Genomic DNA, 25,789 nt, shown 5'->3' on the forward strand with positions numbered 1-25,789 from the left:
TTGAATGGTTCAACATGAACATATGGCTAGAAATGTGATCACCAGGGGTCCTGGCCTTGTCGTATTGGGGCTGTCACTATTCTCTTCTTTAAACTTTTATATTAGATAGTTCCTTTTTTTTTTTGACTTTTTAGGGCCACACCTGAAGCATATGTAAGTTCTCATGCTGAGGTCCAGTTGGAGGTACAACTGCCGACCTACACCACAGCTCACAGCAACTCCAGATCCTTAACCTACTGAGTGAGGCCAGGGATCAAACCTGATCCTCATGGATACTAGTCTGGTTTGTAACCCACTGAGCTACAATAGAAACTCTGAGATAGTTCATTTAAACTTTTTTTTTTTTTTTGTCTTTTGTCCTTTTAGGGCCACACCCGTGGCATAAGGAGGTTCCCAGGCTAGGGCTCTAATCATAGCTGTAGCCGCTGGTCTACACCAAAGGCACAGCAACACCAGATCCAAGCGGCGTCTGTGACCTACACCACAGCTCATGGCAACGGCAGATCCTTAACCCACTGAGCAAGGCCAGGGATCCAACCCACAACCTGATGGTTCCTTGTCGGATTCGTTTCCACTGTGCCACGACAGGAACTCCGGTTCATTTAAACTTTTCAAGATTAGTCTGTATATAAAATTTTTCTTTGGATCAGGAATGATTAAGATTTCATCAGAAAATTTTGGTAGATCATGAATAGTACGTTTTCCCCCTAAACTGTTAAATTGCTTCTGTCTGTGATACATGCCTGACAGGTAGAGACCTTTAGAGAGCAGTTCAGCATCTGAGCTGGAACACATGTGTAATGGAGGTGGGGAATAGACAATCAAGGGAGTTGGTACCATTCCAGTGATACTAAGCTGGGATTTGTTTCCAATTAAGCACTTGTAGTAAAAATAATAATAATAATAATAAATTAATTAATTGTAGGCAAAAAGAAATAGTATGTGATTATGAAGCGTTCTCTTAATCAACATTAGCTAAAAACCTTAAAAGTATTTGCAAAGAGACTATTCCAGACATTAATCTCATTTGGCAGCCTTCAATTGCATTCACTTTTAAATAAATCTGGAAATTTATCCAGTCTCCTAGCTAGATTCTTAGGTAAGTCCATCCTGCTACCCTGGCTTCATTAGGTCATTTATTAGGTCATTACTGGGTTCATTAGGTCAGATAATATTCTCCTTTTTTCTCATGCTGTTAATAATTATCATCCTCTGTCTCCCATCCTAAGTACCTTTAACTACTTACAAGCCTGGTTTATTTTGAAAAACTTGGAGTTTGCAAAAGAGTGAAAGCTTACATTTTAAGTTTTCTAACCACCTGATAGTTCCTCAGAAAAGGCATTGGTACCTTGAATTAAAATCTTGCCAGACCTCTGTAAAAATCTCATTTAGGATAATTTTTCCCAATAGGTTGAAAAACGTGCTTCCATTGTCTTGCCTGCTGAATGGAGTTTATAATAGCATCTTTCAGACCTTCTAAATGCTTTTCCTGTCAACAGGGTGCAGTTATTTTAATGTATCTACTGTTCCCACTGACTCATCACATCTCTTACAAAATCCACAGTCAGGCTGAGGAAATGTATGGAAGGGTGAAACTGCAGTTGTGATAAACAATCACGCTGTACACTTGATACATGAACTTTTGACTGTGTATATAATTTTCTTTTTTTTTTTTCTTTTTTAAATTTTTTTTTATTTTTTGCTTTTTAGGGCAACACCCATGGCATATGGAGGTTCCCAGGCTAGGTGTTGAATTGGAGCTACAGCTGCCGGCCTATGCCACAGCTCAAGGCAACGCCAGATCCTTAACCGACTGAGCAAGGCCAGGGATCAAACCCACATCCTTATGAATACTAGTTGGGTTCGTTACCACTGAGCCACAATGGGAACTCCAGAAAATGCATTTAATTTGAAACATATCTAGTATTTAAATTCATGAGTTCATAATGATAATTTTTTATGTGTATTTTTAGGGGCGCACCCACGGCATAGGGAGGTTCCCAGGCTAGGGTTCCAGTCGGAGCTGTAGCCGCCGGTCTACACCACAGCCACAGCAACACAGGATCCGAGCCACATCTGTGACCTACACCACAGCTCATGGCAACGCCGGATCCTTAACCCACTGAGCAAGGCCAGGGATCAAACCCAAGTCCTCGTGAATGCTAGTCAGGTTTGTTAACAGCTGAGCCACTATGGGAATTCCCATAATGATAATTTTTAAAACTTGTTATCATTGGAGTAATCTAGTTAACAAATTCATTATTCTGAGAATTAGTCAATAAAGGGAAAGAATGAGGTATTTAACTTGCCTTTAACTATACGAGTGGGTAACCAAATGGTGAATTAGACGTAATGTTTCTTTATAAAAATATTTCAGCTAATTATGGAAAAATAATAACATATCACCATTTTGTAACCCCTCATAAATTAATGGATCTAGGCATCAGTCATCAACAGTTGCTAGTATCTCAAAAAGAAAGTCAACCAGAAAGTCAGCCAATCCTGATAGAGGATCAAAATACCACTATGAAGGAGTTTTCCTTCCTGTCCCATAAAAAATACTGAAGGTGGTTAAGCCTCTAGACCCAATTACCAATTTATAGGAAATAGGGAAAAGCAGCATCACATGGATGCTGTCATCAAAATCTAGACCATCAGAAACTTTACTGAAGACATGACATAGTTTCTTCAACAAATAAATTAGTAAAAGAGAAAAAGCAGTACACTTAAGAGATAGAGCAATCAGTTGTATGCCTCTTATTTGGCTGTTGAGTCAAACTATAAAATCAAAAACATAATGTATAACATTTGAAGTAACCTTTCATGTTCACTTAGTCATGCTGTTCGGACCTAAACCTGTGCCAAGGAAGATTAAGTATATTTACTGGTCTAGTTCTGTGTAGCTCAAACCAGCAAAGACCATTTGACAAGCCCAGGCATCTAAGGGAGGAATCTGAGATTTATCTTAGGCCCAGATTGTAGTGTAAATTGTCAGTGAAAAAAAAAAAAAGCGGAGTTCCCATCATGGCGCAGCAGAAACGAATCCTGCTAGGAACTTTGAGGTTGTGGGTTTGATCCCTGGCCTTGCTCAGTGGGTTGAGGATCCGGCACTGCCGTGAGCTGTGGTTGTAGGTCACAGACACAGCTCAGATCTGACGTTGCTGTGGCTCTGGCGTAGGCCAGCAGCAATAGCTCTGATTAGACCCCTAGCCTGGGAACCTCCATATGCCTCAGGTACAGCCTTAAAAGGACAAAAGACCCCCCCCCCCAAAAAAAGCGACATTGTGGAAATAATAGCACCACAACAATAAAATGCTTATGAAGAGCAAAACATTTGGTGTACCATTTTTCTGCCTACAAAAAAATGTGTACTATCACAAATGGAAATCTGAAATCTTCAGTAGAGCCAGTGGCACTCCTATCCATTTTCATTTGAATTATGCAATGAAAGACCAGTAAGTTTCCCAGTAATATCAGAATTATTTGGATGGTAAAATGAGAAAAAAGAAACATAGTGATCTGATGGGCTATTTAATTCAAAGCATTACTGAAACCAGTCTCAGGAGGTATCCTAGAATCTTAGGATTCTGGATGATTCTAAAACAGTCCAAGATACGGGTTTGCCTTTTGGTTCTTGCAGAGCAAGGTTATTTGCTATTCAGAAATTAGAATTTCCATTCCATTTGAGATTTCCTGGGGTCCTAGTAGTGACTCAGATGTCTAAATCATTTGAAGCAAGCATGATTTCTCACCAAGATATTTAGACCAAGAATTAATCCAAACCCTTCAGTGTAACCACTCTTTTTTTTTTTTCCTTTTTAGGCCACTGCCACAGCATATGGAAGTTCCCTGGCCAGGGATCAAATCCAGGCTGAGCTGCGACCTAAGCCAAAGCAGAAGGAATGCTGGATCCTTAACCTGCCACACTGAACCAGGAATCGAACCAACACCGCTACAGAGGCAAGCCAGATCATTAACCAGCTGTGCCATTGGGAACTCCTAGTATAACCACTCTTGATTATACCTGGTTGATCCATGCCTTTCAGTTAATCACTCCTGATGAGAGCTTTATTCCTTGCCTGGAAAGCCTTGACCTATCATAATTGACTATAAGCTCTATTGGACCCTCCCATTCCAAAACGCATCACAAGAGGACCCTGAGTAAGACAGTGTGGGAAGCATCACTGGTCTCATAAATGCAGGCAAAATTCTAGGGACATTCTTCCATCCCCCAAAATCAAGCAAGCAAGCAATTGGAAGTTGGTCCAAAAACATCCAGAACCAAAGTGTCTGAAAGTTAAGGATTGTACCTGAAACTTGAGACTAGAGAGGCCCCAAACCTAGAGGTGCCAGGGCTGCAGCAAGGAAAGCTAGAGCTGTTAGGAGGTGTTTTAAACCAGCAGGTAGCAGGATGGGGCAGAGTAGTTCTGAAAGTCAGATTTTTATCACAATATCATAAGGTTATTGAACAGCAAGGAAGTTGAATGCTGAAGCTGTAACTCCTAGAGGGATGAAGTGGTGTAGAGTCTGGCATACAACACTATTAAATGTCTAAACCAATAAAGGATGCAGTTAGGAAGATGAGCATAGTACTCAGGAATGAAAGACTGTTTAAATAGAAGGAAAACAAATAGTTGTTGATATATTTTTTAAAATGACGTTAAACAGTAGATTAGAAACAGATGAAGGATGTTTGTGACTAAAAAGAAAATTGCAACTACGTATGAAAGTTCCCAGACCAGGGATTGAATTCAAGCTGCAGCAGTGACCTATGCTGCAGCTTAGGCAACACCTGATCCTTTAGCCCACTGTTCTGTGCAGGGTATTGAACACACACTTCCACAGCGATCCAAGTCGGATCTTTAACCCACTGTGCCACAGTGGGAACTTTTGGAGACATTTTTGATTGTCATGATTGGAGATGGTACTGGCATCTAGTGACTGGAGGCCAAGGGTGCTCTTTTTGCTCTTTTTTTTTTTTTTTAATTAGTTAATTTTTTTTTTTTTTTTTAAAGCTGCACCTGCGGCCATTCCCAGGGTAGGGATCTAATCAGAGCCACAGTTGCTGGCCTATACCACAGCCACAGCAGTGTAGGATCCGAGCCATGTCTGCAACCTACACCACAGCTCATGGCCACGCAGGATTCTTAACCCACTGAGTGAGGCCAGGGATTGAACCCACAACCTCATGGTTACTAGTCAGGTTCGTTAATCACTGAGCTACGACGGAAACTCCCAAAGGTGCTCTTAAACATCCCAATGCACTGGACAGTCCCCCATAACAAATAAGTATTTTGTCTGAAATGTCACAGTGCTGAGTTTGAGAAAGACTCCTGTAAAGAATTCTAAAGGTATAACTCAAGTTAAAGGAAAATGATCCCAGAAGACTAGTATTCTGAACTGTATCAGAGAATATTGAACAAATGAAATGGTAAATGTGGATCTTGACCCAAGTGAATGTTTTCAGTATGAAATAATTTTAGTCTTATTTATGTAGGAAAAAAAAGAATATTGGAAATAACAGACAGTAGTATTATGTAAGTCTGAGGGAGAGAGTTGGAGCTGACTAAGAGTAACTGTGGAAACTCCAAGGGAGAGAGAAAAAAAATGGAATAAGGGAAAACAAAAACCGAAAGGTCCAGGGAGGAGTTCGCTGGTGGCACAGTGGGTTAAGGATATGGTGTTTTCACTGCTGTGGCTTGGGCTACAGCTGTGGCATGGGTTCAGTCCCTGGCCCCAGATTTTCTGCATGCCACAGGTACAGCCAAAAAACAATGAGAATGCATAATAGAAAAAGGAGGCCACAGAGAAGTAAAAAGATGGTAGAGTCCAGGAGTTCCCGCCAAAAAAAAAAAAAAAAAAGATGGTAGAGTCCAGTACAAATATATCAGTTGCTACATTCAGTGGATGTAACTGTGACAGTTAAGAAGACAGATTGTCAGATTTTTTAAAATACAGCTACTTGCTGTTTAGAACAGATATGCCTAAAGCATTAGGACCTAAGAAAACTGGAAAGTCGAAAGGCAGAAAAGAACCTTTAACTAAAGGACAGCAGTTGATATACTTATCATTATCTTTTTCCTTCTATAGTGTTACAGGATTTATTCTTTCTGCCTTTTTTTTTTTATCTTTTTGCCTTTTCTAGGGCCGCTCCCTCAGCATGTTGAGATTCCCAGGCTAGGGGTCTAATTGGAGCTGTAGCTGCCAGCCTACACCAGAGCCACAGCAACTCGGGATCCAAGCCGTGTCTGCAACCTACACCACAGCTCACAGCAACGCCAGATCCTTAACCCACTGAGCAAGGCCAGGGATCAAACCCGCAACCTCATGGTTCCTAGTTGGATTCGTTAACCACTGAGCCACGATGGGAACTCCTCCTCCTGCTTTTTGTAATAATTTCTTAACTCATGTAATTTGTCTTCTTTTTACTTTGGTAATGTAAAATTTTTAAGCAATAACTTTCCTTCGAAGTGTTACTTTTGCTGGATCCTGCAAGTTTCAATAGGTAGTTTTCATTATTATTCAATTTTTACATATTTTAATCTTTGATCATTTAGTTGTTAAGCAATGTGTGGGTTTTTTAGTTTCTAAATTTGCAGTGATTTCTATATATTTTTATAATTCTAGCTTGTTATACACTAAACTACACTTGATCTTAGCCAAAAGGCCAAGAAGCGATTTGTTATACACTAAGATCATGGCTTACATTATACCTATTTGAAATTTTTTTAGTCATTAAGAGATAGTATCTGGTGGAGTTCCCGTCATGGCGCAGTGGAAACGAATCCAACTAGGAACTTTGAGGTTTCAGGTTCGATCCCTGTCCTTGCTCAGTGGGTTAAGTATCTGGTATTGCCATGAGCTGTGGTGTAGGTTGCAAATGTGGCTCAGATCTGGCGTTGCTGTGGCTGTGGCGCAGGCCAGCAGCTACCAATCCGATTCAACCCCTAGCCTGGGAACCTCCATATGCCACAGGAGCGGCCCAAAGAAATAGCAGAAAGACAAAAAAAGAAAGAAAGAAAGACTACTAAGACTCAGGTAAGAGCAGTATTTTCACCTGAGGCTGAAGCTGCTTGGCTCCACTCAATCCCACCTCCACATGCTCTATAATTCTATCAGTGTGGGGAAAGCCATGAAAACCAAGAGTTTCACTGACAAAGAGAACTGACTTGGAGTGGGACATGGAAAGCCCCACATGTAGAAATTTCACTGGCAAACGAAACGAGAAGACTGATGTTGCAGGAGATTGCAATTGCATTCTGGGTGGGGCAAGCAAAAGATGCCAACCAGAAATTTACCAGTAAGGTCTGGGGAGTAAGACAAGCATAGTGAGTGTGTGAGGTACCCACACAGCCCCCCCCCCCCCAAAAAAAGCAAAAGACAAAAAAAAAAAAGATCTAGTATCTGGTAACTTTTCCATGTATAAACTTTCCACATATGTTTGATTTAAATGTACATTCTCTAGGAGTTTCTATTGTGGCACAGCAGAAACAAATCTGACTAGGAACCATGAGGTTGCGGGTTCAATCCCTTGCCTTGCTCAGTGGGTTAAGGATTCCGTGTTGCTGTGAGCTGTGTGTAGGTCACAGACGCAGCTTGGATCTGGCATTGCTATGGCTGTGGTGTGGGCCCGCAGCTGTAGCTCCGATTTGACCCCTAGCCTGGGAACTTCCACATGCCTCGAGTGTGGCTCTAAAAGGACAAAAGAAAAAAAAAATGTATATTCTCTGACGTTGGATGCAGAACTCTATGTCCACTAAGGTCAAGGTTATTCGTTGTGTTATTCAGATTTCATTACTCTTGCTATCTTGCCTGTTTCATCTATCAGTTATTGAGAAAATTATGTTAAAAATCTCCCTGTGTGATTGTAGAGCTATCAATTTCTGGGTATAGTTTTGTCCATTTTTGCTTCAGATATTTTGAGGCATGGATGGATTGGTGAGTAGATGGATGGATGAGTGGGTGGATATGGTAGGTAGCTTTATTCTTGATCTTTTCTTCCTGGTATTCATGCTGTTGTGCAATTTTCTCTCCTTTCAGTGAGGGCTAGACTTTGACTCCTTCCAACTACTAGAATATGGCAAAAGCGATACCACTTTCAAAATGAGGTTGTAGAAGGACTGTGACATCTCTCTTGCCATCCATCTCTGGCTCTTTGATGGCTTGCTTTGAGGGAGTCCAGCTGCCATGCCATAAGCTGACCTATGGAAAGTCCCACATAGCAAGAAACTAAAGCCCTTATCCAACAGTCCAAAAATGAATTCTGTCAACAACTGTGTCAGTGAGCTTGGAAGTAGATCCTCCCTAGGCTTTCCAGTGAGACCCAGCCCTGGCAGGAGACTGTGAAGCAGAGGGCCAGTGAAGCCCTGCCCATGTTTCTAGCACCCACAAACTGTCAGATGATCAGAATGCATTAAACCACCAAATATGGGAGTAATTATAAACAATATGTGTATATTTAAAATTTACATTCTTTTTTGGTGAATTAAACCTTTTGTTATATAGTTACCCTCATCCCTAGTAAAGTTTTTCTCTTGAAGAAAAATTTATCTAATAATAAAACCATATCAGGTTTACTTTGGTTAGTATTTACCTGATATATCTCTTTCCTTTCAGCCTTTGTGTGTCCATATTATGTCTTTTGTAAATAAACATATGCCTAGATTTTGTTATTTAATCCAACCTATAATCTTTATGTTTTAGCTCATGGTCCTTAAAAAAAAAAAAAAAAAAAAAAGCCAGTCCATATTCATACTCTTCTGATTATTCCCTGACATTTGGTTTGAGTCAGGATTCTAACAAGTTTTACAACTTAGAATTGATTTGACATGTCATCTTAAGTCTCTTAATTTATGAGTTCACCTTTTTTAGTTTATGCCACTTATTTGTTGAAGAAATCAGATTGTCATGTGGGATTTTCCACATTCTGAACTTGATGATTGCATCTTTGTAGTGTTTAACTTGTTCCTCCTTTGTTTTCTGTGAACCAGAAGTTAGATTTAGAGGCTTGGTTAGATTCAGCTTCCATTCTTTGGGTAAGAATACATCATAGATTGCACAGTATGTTTTTCATTGTGATACATTACAAGATTATATTCCACTTTTAGTGATGTTAAGGTTGACCAGTGGGTTCCATATTACCCTGATCAATCCATTATAAAGTTTATGCCTCAGCTTTTCGCCTAATGGCTTTAGCAACCATTGATGATCACTGCTCAAATCGATTATTTTATTAGGGGTTGAGAATTGGTGATTTTTTTTCCTAGTTGTATCATTGTGTCATTCCATCTGCACTTATTAGCTAGACTGTTTCTATAATGCAGAAGTTTTCCTTAACTATTTGATTACCCTGAAATACAGTTGTTACAGGAAAGGTAGGATAATTCCTTGATTCTTTCGATTTATTTATCTTTGATGTTGTTTCCATAATAGCTCTGTGAAGGTGACTCGTTTTTTTACATACCGTTTTGGATATTTCAAGTACATGCGTTTCAGTTCACTGCATTATTTATTTATAGTGTTCATATTATCCCTTCTATTTTGTCTTTTTTTTTTTCTTTAGGGCCACACCTGGGGCATAGGAGGGTTCCCAGGCTAGGGATTGAATCAGAACTGTAGGTGCTGGCCTATGCCACAGTCACAGCAATGCCACATCCAAGCCTCATCTGCGACCCACACCACCGCTCATGGCAACACTGGATCCCCAACCCACTGAGCAAGGCCACGGATCGAACCTGTGTCCTCAAGAATACTAGTCAGATTTATTTCTGCTGAACCACGACAGAAACTCCTCATATTGTCCCATTTTTAGTCAACAGGAACCCCTTCAGATTGGCTCTTCTGTCCTTTGACATGACTCAGTTTCCTTGATAACTTCTTGCCTATTTTCCAAGCTCATCTTATATATTTAAGGTTATAGGACTTTAGATTTTTATATTGGTATCCATTTTCTCAGTATTTAAAATCTTAGTACTTAATGACATTTACACAATTTTTTTCTCTCTCTCTCCTACCAGACTATGATAACTATATAACTTTTATACAATAAAGAATGAAAGTTAAGTAAGCAGTCAACATAAACTACTAAGACCTAATCTTTTTTTCTTTTTCCTTATAGCTAGTTCACCAAATTCTTGCAGGGTTCCTCTTTTAGGATAAAAAGGTAATGGAACACCCTGGTGGCTCATCAGGTTAAGGATCCAGTATTGTCATTGCTGTGGGGCCTGTTCCATTCCTGGCCCAGGAACTTCCCAGTGTCTCAGGCACAGTCAAAAAAAAAAAAAAAAAAAAACAAACCGTAAACAGATAATGTGGCAACTGTTAGTACAAAAATAATACTAGGGTAAATGACCTAATGTCATTTATAAAAGGACAGACAGCCGTGAAGGCAGAGGGCTTTTACTGCTGTTATCCACAGTAGCACTGTGTAAAGTATCCTTGATACCCTGAGCAAGTACTCAATGATTGTTCTATTTTTTTTTTTTCCATCCTAGATTTGGGCTCTGTTAATAGTAGGGTCCCCATAGGCTAGACTCCTAAAAGAATAGTGTTTCCAGAGGTCTTCATGCTGTTAAGAAAAGGAATGAGCCATATTTACTTCTTAGAGATTTGCTTTTGCTCCTGTTCAAGAATCACATTCTCCAAGCAGTGCTGGTTGAGTTCTCCCATTCTGAGATGAAAATTTGAATGTAAAAATGGGTTCTGTTTTTACAGAGCTGATATGGAATTATTTGGTGCTGATGCTTCTTCAATACTAGTGAGAAACTAACTTGGTTTACTTTTATTTTCCAGATGATGGGCATAAGAAAGCTCGAAATGCTTATCTTAACAATTCCAATTATGAAGAAGGAGATGAATATTTTGATAAAAATTTGGCACTCTTTGAGGTAATATTTGGGAAGAACAGGGCATAGATTTTAAGAACAGAGATTTCAAGATTGCTGTTTTCCCACCCCATTTAGTTTTAAAACATTGCAGGTTGGATTTCTTAATAACTAGCTGTTAAAGTATAGTGCTTATTATAGCTTGTCATTGTAGTTGATTTAATCTATATAATTATTGTTGATTAATAGATAATCATTTAATCAAATTTCCATGGAATAAAGAGGAGAAATGTTGACATCACAGGCATATGGAGAACTTTGTTATCTAACTCAGCTAGGATTTAAATGTTTATATTGGAAAAATCTACTAAGTATAAAGCATTTTTCAACTCTGTGTTTGGGATGACTGTCATTTATCTTACTAACCCAAAGTCAGAGTAGGAAGCAGGCTGCTGGATTTTTTTTTTTTTTTTTCGGTCTTTTTAGGGCCGAACCTGAGGCATATGGAGGTTCTCAGGCTAGGGGTCCAATTGGAGCTGTGGCCACTGGCCTACATCATAGCCACAGCAATGCGGGATCCAAGCCACGTCTGCTGCAGCTCACAGCAACACCGGATTCTTAATCCACTGAGCAAGGCCAGGGATTAGACCCACATTCTCATGGATACTAGTCGGGTTCATTAAGCGCCGAGCCATGACGGGGAACTCCAGGCTGCTGGATTCAGAGGACTTGCTAATGCCTTATCTGACTAAGATAGCATGAACTCTGATATTCTGTGGCCAGGTTGAAAGGAGCCTAGTTTAGTTCAGCACTGCCTTTGTCTTACTTTGGACAATGACTCAAGTGCCACTTTTCTCAGTGTACCTATTTTTTAAATGTTATTTTATCTGCCTTCAAGAAAAGGTCTGAGGTGAATATTTGATTCAATCACAAGTTTTCTTTTGATCTGTGCGTGCTTGGTACCATGAATAATTGCTATAAATATTAGTAGACTGTTAGTATCACTGTGCTTAAAGATTATGTTATCAGTGTTCTTTATAAGGACTACAACTATCTATAGGAACCCATGTAGTTTTGCTTTTATGGTACAGTTAAGCTATTAGGAATAATAAAGCTTTTCATTTGAGAATTTTATAAGGGAGTTCCTGCTGTGGTGCATTGGGTTAAGGATCTGACTGCAGCAGCTCAAGTCACCAAGGAGGCACGGGTCTGATACCTGGCCAGGGACAGTGGGTTAAAGGGGCCAGTGTTACCTGAGCTGCAGGGTAGGTGGCAGCTGTGGCTCGGCTTCAGTCCTTGGCCTGGGAACTTCCATATGCCATAGATGTAGTCCAAAAAAAAAAAGTGCTTCATAAGTATTTGTGTAGCCCTGATTATGTATTATAATGTGTGGGGCAAACAGTCTCATCAATAAATTTTCTTAAAATGTTTACCTATGAAATTTTTCTCATTTACTTTGTAACTTTCTGGTAGAGGGATCATTTTTATGCTTATGTACAGTGTCTTCATCATGTATTTCATTCGTATTTCTGGCTTTATAGGAAGAAATGGACACCAGGCCAAAAGTGTCTTCTCTCCTCAACCGGTTGGCCAATTACACTAACCTGACACAAGGAGCAAAAGAACATGAAGAGGCAGAGAACATCACTGAAGGGAAAAAGAAGGCCACCAAGGTGAGGCTTTAGAATTACAAAGATAAATAAAAGGAGCCCAATATTATAAGAAAGGAGGAGTTCCCGTCGTGGCGCAGTGGTTAACGAATCCGACTAGGAACCATGAGGTTGCGGGTTCGGTCCCTGCCCTTGCTCAGTGGGTTAACGATCCGGCGTTGCCGTGAGCTGTGGTGTAGGTTGCAGATGTGGCTCGGATCCAGCGTTGCTGTGGCTCTGGTGTAGGCCGGTGGCTGCGGCTCCGATTAGACCCCTAGCCTGGGAATCTCCATATGCCGCGGGAGCGGCCCAAGAAATAGCAACAACAACAAAAGACCAAAAAAAAAAAAAAAGAAAGAAAGGAGATATCCAGGCCATCACTCTACGTGCAAGAATGCTTGATATGTGCCAGGCCGGAGAGGTAGTGAGCCATGTAAAACAGTTGGGGGGCAGTGTTCCAGGGAGACGGAATATCACACCAGAAGAAAAGTATCTCACCCAGCGTTGCCTACTGGTGCAGTGGGTTAAGGATCCAGTGTTGTCACTGCTGTGGTACGGGTTTGGTTCCTGGCCCACAGACTTCCACATACTATGGGTACAGACAAAAAAATGAGAAAAGAAAATTGGCCATATCCATCCACTGACGCCATGTCTCTGTGGTGAAGTTGTTGGGCTTTTTAAGACCAAATACCAGTTTCTCTCAACATGAAAATATGGGATAGTATTACAAGTTAGTTTTCTGGTTGTTCAGGAGTAAAGTGACACTCAGAACTTCATTTTTTATCAATTACATTTACCACCTGCTATGAAAGATTTATGCCAAATTCTAACAGAATTCCATCAAGTCATTATTCCATTTAAAAAAAAGAACAGAAAGAGCCATTGGCTTTGAAGAGAAAAAATTTTAAATTATTGAAGATGCACTTAAAAGTTTGTTTGTGGCACAATTGGATCAGTGGCTTGATCCCTGGACTGGCACAGTGGATCAAGGATCCAGCATTGCTGCAGCTGCAGTTTGGATCTGATCCCTGGCCTGGGAACTCCATATGCAGTGGGGCAGCCAAAAAAAAGAAAAAAAAAAGTTTGTGATCAAATGTCTGTGTAAAAATATGTGGAGACTTATGTAAAATAAAAATGTGTGTCTGGAGTTCCCGTCGTGGCGCAGGGGTTAACGAATCTGACTAGGAACCATGAGGTTGCGGGTTCAGTCCCTGCCCATGCTCAGTGGGTTAATGATCCGGCGTTGCCGTGAGCTGTGGTGTAGGTTGCAGATGCGGCTTGGATCCCACGTTGCTGTGGCTCTGGCGTATGCCAGTGGCTACAGCTCCGATTCAACCCCTGGCCTGGGAACCTCCATATGCCTTGGGAGCGGCCCAAGAAATAGCAAAAAGACAAAAAAAAAAGTGTGTCTCTAGGAATAATAAAGGGTATAGTGATAGAAATTTGTTAAGATGGAGATTTTATATGTGCCTGTTTAAAGATATTGCTTAAATTTATCTCTACTTTGCAATTCATATGCAGTTCATAGTTAGGGTGCAAGTTTTTATATAAAAATAAAGGGATAAAAGCATCACTTCTAGATGATGACTATATGATTTTTTCTTTCATCAACATCTTTCTTTCTAGACCCCCCAAATGGGTACCTTCATGGGTGTCTACCTCCCATGTCTACAGAATATTTTTGGAGTGATCCTGTTTCTACGCCTTACATGGGTGGTGGGCACAGCTGGAGTTCTGCAGGCCTTTGCAATTGTCCTTATCTGCTGCTGCTGTGTAAGTCCCAAGTTGGCTCCTGGAGATCACCTGGAACACTGCTCAAGCTCGAGTATCATGCTTGGCCTCTTTGAGAATACATACTGGGGAAGGACTTGCCATCTCAACAGGAGAGATTATTTTGATATTAAAATCTAAAGGATCTTCAGTTATTTAGTGTCAGTTATTTACTGTTTATAATATGATATACTTGAAATTACAAAGAAGGACTTCTATAAGAAGGAGAAGATACAGGTTCTGACTTCCAAAAATTCAGATACAAACTATTTGAGCTTGATAATACCAATGTTGTGACAGAAAATGTGTTAGAAAACGTGATATGCTTACTCCAGTATAGTGAAGATTAACAAAACTGATTGTTGTTTGGAAATGAGAGGTATTTGTTTTGTTTTGAAGTCTCATCCATTGTCCTTTCCCCAGAAATTTGGGTATTGTTTCCAGATCTTCTCTTCACTACACTGAGAACATTCTGAACTTCCTTTAATTTAAACTTCTCTTATCTGTGTATCCCAGCCACATCTCTCAATTTTATTGTAAGTTGATTATTATAAATTTTTTTATTTCATTATTCAGCTGTCTACTGACCTTTTATTACTATTACCATCATACACTCCCTGTGCATTGTGCTCAGCTGAGTATTGTGCAAAGCAGGGTAAGGAGACATAGTCCATGTTGTTAGTAACTTAATGGTACCACCATTTTTTTTTTCAGTTTCTTAGTCTTGAAACTTCAGGGCCCTATTTGGTTCCTTGATTGCCTCTCACATCTCATGAGCTATCAAGACCAATCAAATCTCCCTCTGAAATCTCTTTCGTTCAACCCTTTCTTTATACTCCTACTTCTGCCACTGCAGTCCTTCCCTCTCTCTGAACTACAACAATAGCCTACTAACAAGTCACTCTGCCTCCATCTACTCCCTATCTGCAGTCCATTCTGTACTCTGCTACTACCAGGTAATGTTTTAAAATACAGTTCTTATGAGCTGGGCAGTCTTTAGTGGTTTCCCTTCTTACTGAATGTTGTTCTTGTTACTGTAGCCAGTCTTTAGTCAGTTTCTACTCTGTTTTCTGAGTTTTCAACTTAGGAGACCAGGACTAGATGAGTGGTTCTTAATAGCACCTAACCTACTGATTACAATATAGGAGCATTTTAGCAGAATTCTCCAGATACTAGTAGTATGATTGAAGCACATCAGTGCGTCAAAGCACATCATCTCATTTCCATGAAATTCGGTATGACAGGCAACCGCTTCCGTAAAAGTAGATAGAATTAGATGTTCGATCAGTGCTCTGAGGTCTGCAAATGGGAAAGTAGTACAGAAATATCATCTTTATACAGTAACGGTCTTCTCCTTTCCCTTTCTTTACAGACAATGTTGACTGCTATCTCCATGAGTGCCATTGCCACTAATGGAGTGGTGCCAGGTCAGTAGCTAAGACTGGATTTCAGAGATTCTATATTTATGCTGTAATGAGGCGTAAACTTCCAAGGAACAGAATACTAATTAGTATGTTGGCCATAGGCACTAACACTACTTGACTTTAGAATACCTTCTTTAAAGAAATCTCTCTATGTTTTAAGATTAAAAATCCCTTATTTCTGTTGCATTCTTAGCTTCTTTTCATTAGAATATGTGTTTTAGGAGTTCCTGTCGTGGCGCAGTGGTTAACGAATCCGACTAGGAACCATGAGGTTGCGGGTTCGGTCCCTGCCCATGATCAGTGGGTTAACGATCCGGCGTTGCCGTGAGCTGTGGTGTAGGTCGCAGACGCAGCTCGGATCCCGCGTTGCTCTGGCTCTGGCGTAGGCTGGTGGCTACAGCTCCGATTCAACCCCTAGCCTGGGAACCTCCATATGCCGCGGGAGCGGCCCAGGAAATAGCAACAACAACAACAACAACAACAACAACAAAAGAATATATGTTTTATTCTGCTGTCTCATGCCTGTAATAATCCTCTGCTATTTTTTAAGTAATGCTGACAAATTGTGCTGCTTTATGTGGAGCATATTAGATGTGTCGTTTAAAGGTTTCATCTTTTACTTCCTACTAGGAAATCTGCTTTTTATCACATTTAGGGTTTTCAAAAGTCTGAATCAGTTATCTTCCTTCTTTATGACTTGCTGACTTTCCTAATACTAACATACTTTTTTTATCCTGTTCTTCTGTTGTGTCTTTTAGCTGGGGGCTCATACTTTATGATATCCCGAGCACTGGGCCCAGAGTTTGGTGGGGCTGTTGGCCTCTGCTTTTATCTTGGTACCACGTTTGCAGCAGCCATGTACATCCTTGGTGCCATTGAAATTTTTCTGGTGAGTAATGATTTAATTGTGGTTTACAGTGTAGAAAATGTATAGATTTGAATGTATTTTTCTCTTTGGTATCAAAACTTCTGGAGTTCCTATGGTGACTCAGCAATAACGGACTTGACTAGTATCCATGAAAATATGGGTTTGTTCCCTGGCCTCACTCAGTGGATTAAAGATCTGGCATTACCATGAGCTGTAGTGTAGGTCGTAGATGTGGCTCGGATCCCATGTTGCCATGGCTGTGTGGTAGGCCGACAGCTGCAGCTCTGATTCAACCCCTAGCCTGAGAACTTCCTTATGCCGTCAGTGCAGCCCTAAAAAGACCAAAAAGAAAAAAGAGATGGAATTAATCAGATGACTGACTGTTAACCTGTTATTGATCACCAACTGTAAACATGAGTCTGAAAGATGGAGGTATCCCTTGCTTGCCTACTCATTCTGCATCACCCTACCACCTTGACCCAAAAGATGAAGTCTCAGAGGCAAGACTTGGCTAATGGAGGAAAAGTAAAATAAAGTTTATCTTTTTTGATGTCTATCCCAATGAAATAAAATATTCTTTTTTTTTTTTTTGTCTTTTTGCTATGTCTTGGGCCGTTCCTGCGGCATATGGAGGTTCACAGGCTAGGGGTCTAATCGGAGCTGTAGCCGCTGGCCTACACCAGAGCCACAGCAACTCGGGATCCGAGCCGCGTCTGCGACCTACACCACAGCTCATGGCAACGCCGGATCGTTAACCCACTGAGCAAGGGCAGGGACCGAACCCGCAACCTCATGGTTCCTAGTCGGATTCGTTAACCACTGCGCCACGACGGGAACTCCCCAAAATATTCTTTAGTTATTCACTGAGAGGTTTAGAGTAATGATAGCAGAAATAGGACTTAAGGTAATCATTACAATTATTTTGTATAACACTTTTTATAAAAAGTTTTATTGAAGTATAGTTGATTTACAATGTTGTGATAATTTCTGCTATTCAACAGAGTGATTCAGTTATACATATACACACATCGTTTTCTTTTCAGATTCTTTTCCCATATGGATTATCACAGAATACTGGATAGAGTTCCCTGTTCTATACAGCAGGTCCCCATTGGCCAGTCATTGCATTTATCACAGTTATATATGCCAATTCCAAATCCCCAATCCATCCCTTCCTCCCTATTTTATATAACACTTTGAATAAATTATTAACACAATAGTTGTTTTTTCCATTCAGAGATGTATTTAGAATAGCACATAGACTTAAAAAAAAAATCAATGACATCCCATTTCTGTAGGCATTTTAGATCCAAATAGAAATTAGGCTAAGTCTCCAGTCTATTTCTGTCTCAGTTTTGCTTTCCCTTATGAAAGCAACTGCAAACTACAGCTACCTTTTTAGTTGATTACTTTGAAATGACCTTATTTTCTACTTCTTTTCCTAAACAGGTATATATTGTCCCCCGAGCTGCCATCTTTCATAGTGACGATGCACTCAAGGAGTCAGCAGCCATGCTAAATAACATGCGGGTCTATGGCACAGCCTTCTTGATCCTCATGGTGTTGGTGGTATTCATCGGTGTGCGCTACGTCAACAAGTTTGCCTCACTCTTTCTGGCCTGTGTCATTGTGTCCATCCTGGCCATCTATGCTGGAGCCATCAAGTCTTCCTTTGCCCCTCCACACTTCCCGTATGTGTCTCTGACTAGCCATCATTATTGGGTAGTCATCAACAATGATGTGGTCATTTCAAGTCAATGTCACAGTTTCTCAGAGATTTCCCTCTTGGATAAGCCCAGTTAGTATTTATGAAGGAAGACTCCCAGCAAACTGTGTCGTGTCCAACCTCTTCCTTGTGTCCCAAGTATAAAACTGGCAGCTGTGGTCATCATTTGGATGTAGATAGTAGTTTTTTCAAAACCTGCTGGCAATAATTATCTATATTTGAACTATTCATGAAAGGCTTTTCAAACCGCATAGTTATTACCAGTAACCTTTATAAAGTATTTGAATATTAGATTCCTTTTGTTAATGAAAAGTCAAGAGAGTCAAGGAAACTTACCTAAGTATTTATAATTAAATTTTTAATTCTGCTGTTAGTACAGTAATGGACGTTTAGTCGTAAAGGGAATTGAATGTCATATCATTTGCATCTCTCTCTCTCTAAATATAGATTATATTATTACTGTAAGTAGTGAAGGTACCTTAAGGTATATTTTATTTTTTTGAAGTAGAAACAGATTAGTACAGAAATATGACTCACACTCTCACCGTTTTCCATTTGATTAGTGGCATAGGTGCTAGCTGGCCCTGAGAGTTGTTTGTAATCTTACACTGATTGTCTTTGACAAATTGTCCGGGGGTCATCCAAGGATTAGACTCATCACTCCTAACCTTGATTTAACCTGATTACATAAAAGTAGGTTTTTCAAGATGAAAAACAGGTCCTTAGAGGTAAAATGAGTTGCCCCAAAGTTAATTAATGGCAGAGCAAGAACACAAACCTCGTGATTTCCTGATTCCCAGTCCAGTGTTTCTTGTACTATGCTAAATGATGTCAATAACAGACTCCACCAGAACTTTTTAGTTTGCTCATCTAGGGGCTGCCAAGTAATTGAAGATCCACTTGAGTCATAAAAGGCTACATTCTGGCTATATCTTAACTGGGAAAATTCCCTTCTGTCTCAAGTTCTCCTTTGATGCTTCTCCTCTTTTTTGGTGGGCAAAAGTTTGTGATGTGTGGTGTTTTCTTTAAAATATTTCAGCAAAGCAATTTTAAAAACCTAGAGGAGAATTTCCCATCGTGGTGCAGCAGAAACAAATCCGACTAGGAACCATGAGGTTTCAGGTTCTATCCCTGACCTTGCTCAGTGGGTTAAGGATCCGGCATTGCCATGAGCTGTGGTATTTAGGTCACAGACTCAGCTCGGATCCTGTGTCGCCATGGCGTAGGCCAGCAGCTGTAGCTCTAGCCTGGGAATCTCCATATGCCGCAAATGTGGCCCAAAAAAGCAAAAAAAAAAAAACCAAAAAAAAACCCCTAGAGGAGAGATAAAACAACTGGGAAATGTTGTGAGTTGTTGAAGCCGAGTTATGGGTACATGGTTTATTGTGTATGTGTGCTCTCATTTTACAGATACTGAAGTTGCTTTTTTCTTCTGGAGAGGTATTTTAACTGTACATGTATTATTCCTTTATTCATATTTAGATCTCTGGGTTAAAGAAAAAATAAAATCAGCAGTTTGTATTTATATTATCCTTAAATACCCTCACTCCCACTGGGTCTAGGCTTAAGTTCAAAAACAGTTTTCGGTTAGGCCATAGAGAGATTACCTAATTCTGGCCAAGCTGTCTCCTTTAAATCAGGAGCCAGAGATTTGACCTTTAGCATAACATTTTCAAGGTGGTTGTTAGGAAGCATAAGGCCAAAAAAAAGGGAATGGATTTGTCTTTTTTTGTAAGAAGAGCAAAAGAACTCTAGGATTCTTTTAGACCTAATAGTTGGTTAATTACCTAGACATTCTGGAAGGTGATTCAGCATAGCATCTTCAGATAATTCTTCAATTTGATATTTGATATTATTCTATCACTACTATCTACTCCTGATATGACCTCAAGCAGACTACTTCAGTTCCTCCTTCTACAATGTAGAAATATTAATACATATTTTGTGAGATCACTGTAAGGATTAAACTGGCAGAAAATTTAAGATAGCTTTTACAGCACTGGTCAATTAATGCTAGTTCCTTTCCCATCCATGAAAGTAAAAACTCTTTTAAGAGGTGAGATTTTTTCTTTTTTCCTTTGCAAACTTATATACTAACCTATTTCTACCCTAGTTTCTCTTTTAAAAATTCTTTTTTCCCCTTTCCTTATCTTTCTCTCTGTTTGTTTTCATGTAGGGTCTGCATGCTGGGTAACCGCACTCTTTCATCAAGACACATTGATGTTTGCTCGAAGACTAAGGAAATTAACAACATGACAGTACCATCAAAGCTATGGGGCTTCTTCTGTAACTCAAGTCACTTTTTCAATGCCACCTGTGATGAATACTTTATTCATAATAATGTTACTTCAATCCAGGGCATCCCTGGATTGGCTAGTGGTGTCATTACAGGTGAGTTAGGAGGTTTGGGAACACATTTTTTATTTTTCTCTAAGGAAAATGGCTTTGCCGTCTTGAACTCTTTCCTTGTCCGTGATTGCTAAATTGCACTTCCCTCTTTAAATTTAGCACATAGCTCTTAATTCAACATTTTTCTCCTTTTCTGTTAGTGAATTTATCCTTTTTCAGGACTCCCTTACAGTGTTGTCTGCTAAAATTTACTGCTTTTGAAACCAGAGTTGAGCAAATCACTTTTTAGCTTAAGATAATAAAACATTTTGCGTGTTATTGTAAAATTGCCAATGTTTTTCCCACAGAGGCAACTGGAATGGAATTATTTTAATGTCATCACATCCACGTTAACTCATCTAAGTTTTTGGAATTCTTCCCTAAGTGACTTCTATCTTAACTGTTTGTTCTACAAATTTTCTTACATGTAAGCAAGTTTACACTAAGGCGTTAGAAAAAATAGGCTTTGCAAGTTATTCACCTTCAGTCCACTTAACTTTTACTAATTTGTATTGGTAAACTTAACCTCATTTGTATGTTTCAAAGTATTTTCTGAAATTACATTTGAATCAGATGAGAAAGGGCATTATTAGGTTTTTCTTTATGTATGCTTTATTGTATGATATGTATATGCATACATCTGTGCTTATATAGAAGCAGACATACCCTTAAAAACTTTATAAATGAGAGATCTGATTTAGAATCTTATTGGCTAGAAAAGTATATAATTTTGTTCTTTCCATACTGCTATTGCATATATACCCTTTTTTTTTCACTGCAGAGAATCTTTGGAGTAATTATCTACCAAAAGGAGAGATCATTGAAAAGCCCTCAGCCAAATCTTCTGATGTCTTAGGCAGCTTAAACCATGAGTATGTCCTTGTGGACATTACCACCTCTTTCACTCTTCTGGTGGGGATCTTCTTTCCCTCTGTCACAGGTAAGCAGATGGGCTGTTGTGTATTTTGCAGGCGATCAGACCCAGGGAGTAATTTTTCTTAGGAGAAAAAATTATATTCTCAGGACTCCCAGATTTGCCTCTCATCTTTTATATTAATATGAATATCAAAGTGTCCAGGAACTCAAGAAGTTAACTTGTCCTCTTCTTCCTTCCCTAAAGGTATCATGGCTGGATCAAACAGATCTGGAGACCTGAAAGATGCTCAGAAGTCTATTCCCATTGGCACTATCCTTGCCATCCTGACCACCTCTTTTGTCTGTATCCTTTCGATGGTTCTAATCTGACTCTTAGTCAGAGGAGCAGCCATAGAACAAGGGTGATCGGTATTTTTATCCTGGTAATGATGATACCTGCTTTCTACCACCTCACTGCTCACCAGATAATTACCCACCTCATCCTAAAGCTCAAGAATGAATTATGTGATTAGTGAATTTAGCCACTCATTTTACTGATAGAAGAAATATCCTGAGTGTTTATGTTTATCTTAGAGGATGAATGTCAGTTTCCTTGACTCTCAGTATCATAGATTTAAGCAATGTTGTCCTTTTTGGTGCATGCATTGAAGGTGTTGTTCTCAGAGACAAGTGAGTAGTTGATCTCCTTGTAACAATCCTGTGTCTATCTTCCATTATATCTGATCATCCCGTATCACCCCAAGACAGTTATAAACTCAAAACCCAACCTGAGGGTTATCATTACTAACAATTAGAAAATACATGTATATGGGTCTCCAAAGGGGAACTATATAATAAGGGCCAGTATGTTGTCATGTAAGATGCAATGGATATAGCTCTTCAATAAAGCAGTGAATGTGAGTGAATAATCAGGACTTTCCTCTACAATAAGAGGTATGGGAAAAGCTAAAATTAAAGGAAGACAAGTGATAAAAAAATTTTAAGGAGTTCCTGCGGTGGTGCAACGGGATTAGTGGCATCTTGGAAGTGTCGGGATGCAGATTAGATCCCTGGCCCAGCACAGTGGCTTAAGGATCTGGCATGGCCACAGCTGCAGCTTAAGTCACAGCTGTGGTTCAGATCTGATCCCTGGCCTGGGAACTCCGTGTGCTGCGGAAAGCTAAAAAATAAATTTTAGGGAGTTCCCATTGTGCCACAGTGGAAACGAATCCAACTAGTATCCATGAGGATGAAGGTTTGATCCCTGACCTCACTCAGTGGGTTAAGGATCCAGCATTCCTGTGAGCTGTAGGTCGCAGACACGACTGGGATCTGGCATTGCTATGACTGTGGTGTAGACAGGCAGCTACAGCTCTGATTCGACCCCTAGCCTGGGAACCTCCATATGCCACAGGTGTGGTCCTACAAAGTCCCCCCCCCCAAAAAAAAGTGTGCACAAGAATGATCTCAGCAGAATTGTCCTTAATAGGCAAAATCTGGAAATAATCCAAAGTCCATCAGTAATAGAATGAATAAATTATGTATTCATGTGACAGAAGACAATACAGCAATGAAAATAAATGAACCACAGCTAGGCACCAAAAAAGACAGAGTGGGGGAGGATTCCACAATGTCAAATGAAATAAAAATGAAAACAAAACATATGAGTGTTTCATTTATTTAAAGTTTCAAAACAGGTAAAACTACAGTATTAGAAGTCAGGATAGGGAGTTCCCGTCGTGGCGCAGTGGTTAACAAATCAAACTAGGAAGGATGAGGTTTTGGGTTTGATCCCTGGCCTTGCTCAGTGGGTTAAGGATCTGCCATGAGCTGTGGTGTAGGTCGCAGACGAGGCTTGGATCCAGCGTTGCCATGGCTCTGGTGTAGGCTGGCAGCTACAGCTCTGATTCGACCCCTAGCCTGGGAACCTCCGTATGCTGTGGGAGCAGCCCAAGAAATGGCAAAAAGACAAAAAAAAAAAAAACAGTATAGTGGGGAGGGAAAAAGAGCTGGTGATTACGACTGGGCATAAGAGAGGATTTTGGCTGGAAGTGTTCTTTCTTGACTGGATAGTAGGTACATGGATGTTTGATTTGTGAAAGTTTATTGAAATATGCATTTGGCTTTCACACATTACTTTGAGTGTGAAGATACTTGCTAAAAATTTGTTAAAAATTGTAAATAATTAAACAGTGAGATGCCATGTTTTGCCCATCAAATTAGCAGTGACTTTAAATTTTAATACTCAGAGCTGGTGTGAAATAGATATGTACCATAACACATGAACCTTCATTTACTTCCAGTGGGAATACATTTAGCACCTTTTTGGGAAGCAGTTTGGTAGTGATTTTGAAATATTTAAAGATGCTGTTCCCTTTTGTTGTACTTGTTCCCTCTTAGGAATCTGCCATAAGGGGAGAAAAATCTGAAATGTGAATGTTGATCTATGCATAAATATGTTAATCGTAGTATTCTCATAGTAGAAAATCAGCGTTAGCAGAATAGGTAATGTAAATTATGGTGCAGTATTATTGAAGTCACTGAAATTTTTTATTCAGTAGTTTTTCATGACATAGGAAATTGCTTATAAGTTTTAAAAGACTACAGAAGTATAGGTGCAGTGTGATCTCATCTGTGTTTTTAAAAACACAGTAGACTAAAATATGCAAGCATGTCAAATGTTAGCAGTTGTGAGTACACATTTCCTCCCTTCTTTTTTCTGTATTTTTCTAGACGTTTTCAGTTTTTCTGCAAAGAGCAGACATTTCAATAATTGGAGAGGGGAAGCTTTAAAGCTTAGCTTATTTTCTGGTTCTACAGGTTATTTTTTCTTAATATAGGTTACTGGTGCTTTTTGATCAAATCTACCTACCTTCGCATTTATTGATATTCATGTCTAGCTCATTTTTAATTCTCTAAAAATTATAAATAGAAATTGTTGGCCTAGGGATCTGGCATTGTCATTGCTGTGGCTTGGGTTTGACCCCTGGCCCAGGAACTTCCGCATGCCCCTGGCACAGCCAAAAAAAAGAAAAAAATGGATGAATGTCTGTTTTTAAGTCTAAAGTTATTTCTGGGTTAAATTTGCCCACTATGATTTCTCTCCCAGGTTTGGGGATGCTGTGAAAGGCAATCTGGTGGTGGGTACCTTATCTTGGCCATCCCCGTGGGTGATTGTTATCGGCTCTTTCTTCTCCACGTGTGGGGCTGGACTTCAGAGTCTCACAGGTGCACCAAGGCTGCTACAGGCTATAGCCAAGGATAACATCATACCCTTTCTGAGGGTGAGTGACCCTTTCCTATGTCCTCTTCCTTTTATCTCAGGTTTTATGAGAAACAGTGTGATCTTCATCGGCTTAGGAATTACTGGATCATATAATATGAAGATGTGGGTTTTTAGCATAAGACCCTCTAAATCCTTAGATGTAAAGATATGTAAAATCTGTCACAGTTATAATGCTATTTTCTTTCAGATATCCGAATCCATAGCATGGACTCAAACACTCCTCACTTTCCTGTGCCTGATATTTCTCTCTATGTCCAGGTTTTTGGTCACAGCAAAGCCAACGGGGAACCTACCTGGGCTTTACTTCTAACTGCTGCCATTGCAGAGCTGGGGATTCTTATTGCCTCCCTGGATCTTGTGGCCCCGATTCTTTCCATGTAAGAACCAGTTCTTCTCTTCACTTATTCTTGCTTATGTGATGTGTAGCACATGTTGATTTCTATCAGGTATGTAACAGTAGTAGTAACAGAGTGAGCCTTCACTCTGTTAAGTGTAACTTCACCTAAATAATAAATATTCCTGAGAAGTGTCGTGTAAGGCTGCCTTTTATAAATCATCATAGTTTCTTTCTACCTATATAACTTCACAAGTTCTTCGCCTTTATTTCTGATTCATTATTAATTAGTTGTAGCTTTTACTACTACTGTGAGCTTTTATTCATTCAGCTGTGATTTATTGATGACTTAATACTTACCTGGCCCTGGTCATATGCTCAGAATAAGTATAAGATGAATAAGCCACAACCTCTAGGAACTGATGGTAGATAAAGAAACCAATGTTTTCTATATAGTGTGATGAGTACTGTGGTAAACACTGAGTACCACACAAGCTCTAAAGGGAGACATCCAACAGGACTGAGACTCAGGAAGGGTTTTCTAGAGGAAGTGACACTTGTCTTTTGAAGAAGGACTGGCTATTCGCTAAGCAGTGAAGGGGTGAATTCCAGGCCCAGAATGTGTATGAAGGATTGAGAGACGAAATAGTGCAGCTCATCCAGAGA

At 39.8% G+C, this 25,789-nt stretch overlaps 1 protein-coding gene across 6 annotated transcripts in view; it reads left to right on the forward strand.

Moving 5' to 3' along the window:
- SLC12A6 (solute carrier family 12 member 6) overlaps positions 1-25,789 on the forward strand; it is a 103,514-nt gene that overhangs the window by 63,221 nt on the left and 14,504 nt on the right. For 5 of the 6 annotated variants that reach the window (XM_047797726.1, XM_047797724.1, XM_047797725.1 and 2 more), the window contains 12 exons: positions 10,792-10,886; positions 12,365-12,496; positions 14,099-14,245; positions 15,615-15,669; positions 16,425-16,555; positions 17,984-18,225; positions 20,437-20,651; positions 21,430-21,588; positions 21,769-21,867; positions 22,136-22,193; positions 24,613-24,787; positions 25,048-25,166. In XM_047797726.1, coding sequence (XP_047653682.1) covers positions 10,792-10,886; positions 12,365-12,496; positions 14,099-14,245; positions 15,615-15,669; positions 16,425-16,555; positions 17,984-18,225; positions 20,437-20,651; positions 21,430-21,588; positions 21,769-21,867; positions 22,136-22,193; positions 24,613-24,787; positions 25,048-25,166 — 1,627 coding nt within the window. The remainder of the gene's footprint in view (positions 1-10,791; positions 10,887-12,364; positions 12,497-14,098; positions 14,246-15,614; positions 15,670-16,424; positions 16,556-17,983; positions 18,226-20,436; positions 20,652-21,429; positions 21,589-21,768; positions 21,868-22,135; positions 22,194-24,612; positions 24,788-25,047; positions 25,167-25,789) is intronic. The other variant, XM_047797728.1, reaches the window with a different exon arrangement.

Source organism: Phacochoerus africanus, chromosome 9 (assembly GCF_016906955.1).
Source record: "Phacochoerus africanus isolate WHEZ1 chromosome 9, ROS_Pafr_v1, whole genome shotgun sequence".
NCBI lineage: Eukaryota > Metazoa > Chordata > Mammalia > Artiodactyla > Suidae > Phacochoerus > Phacochoerus africanus.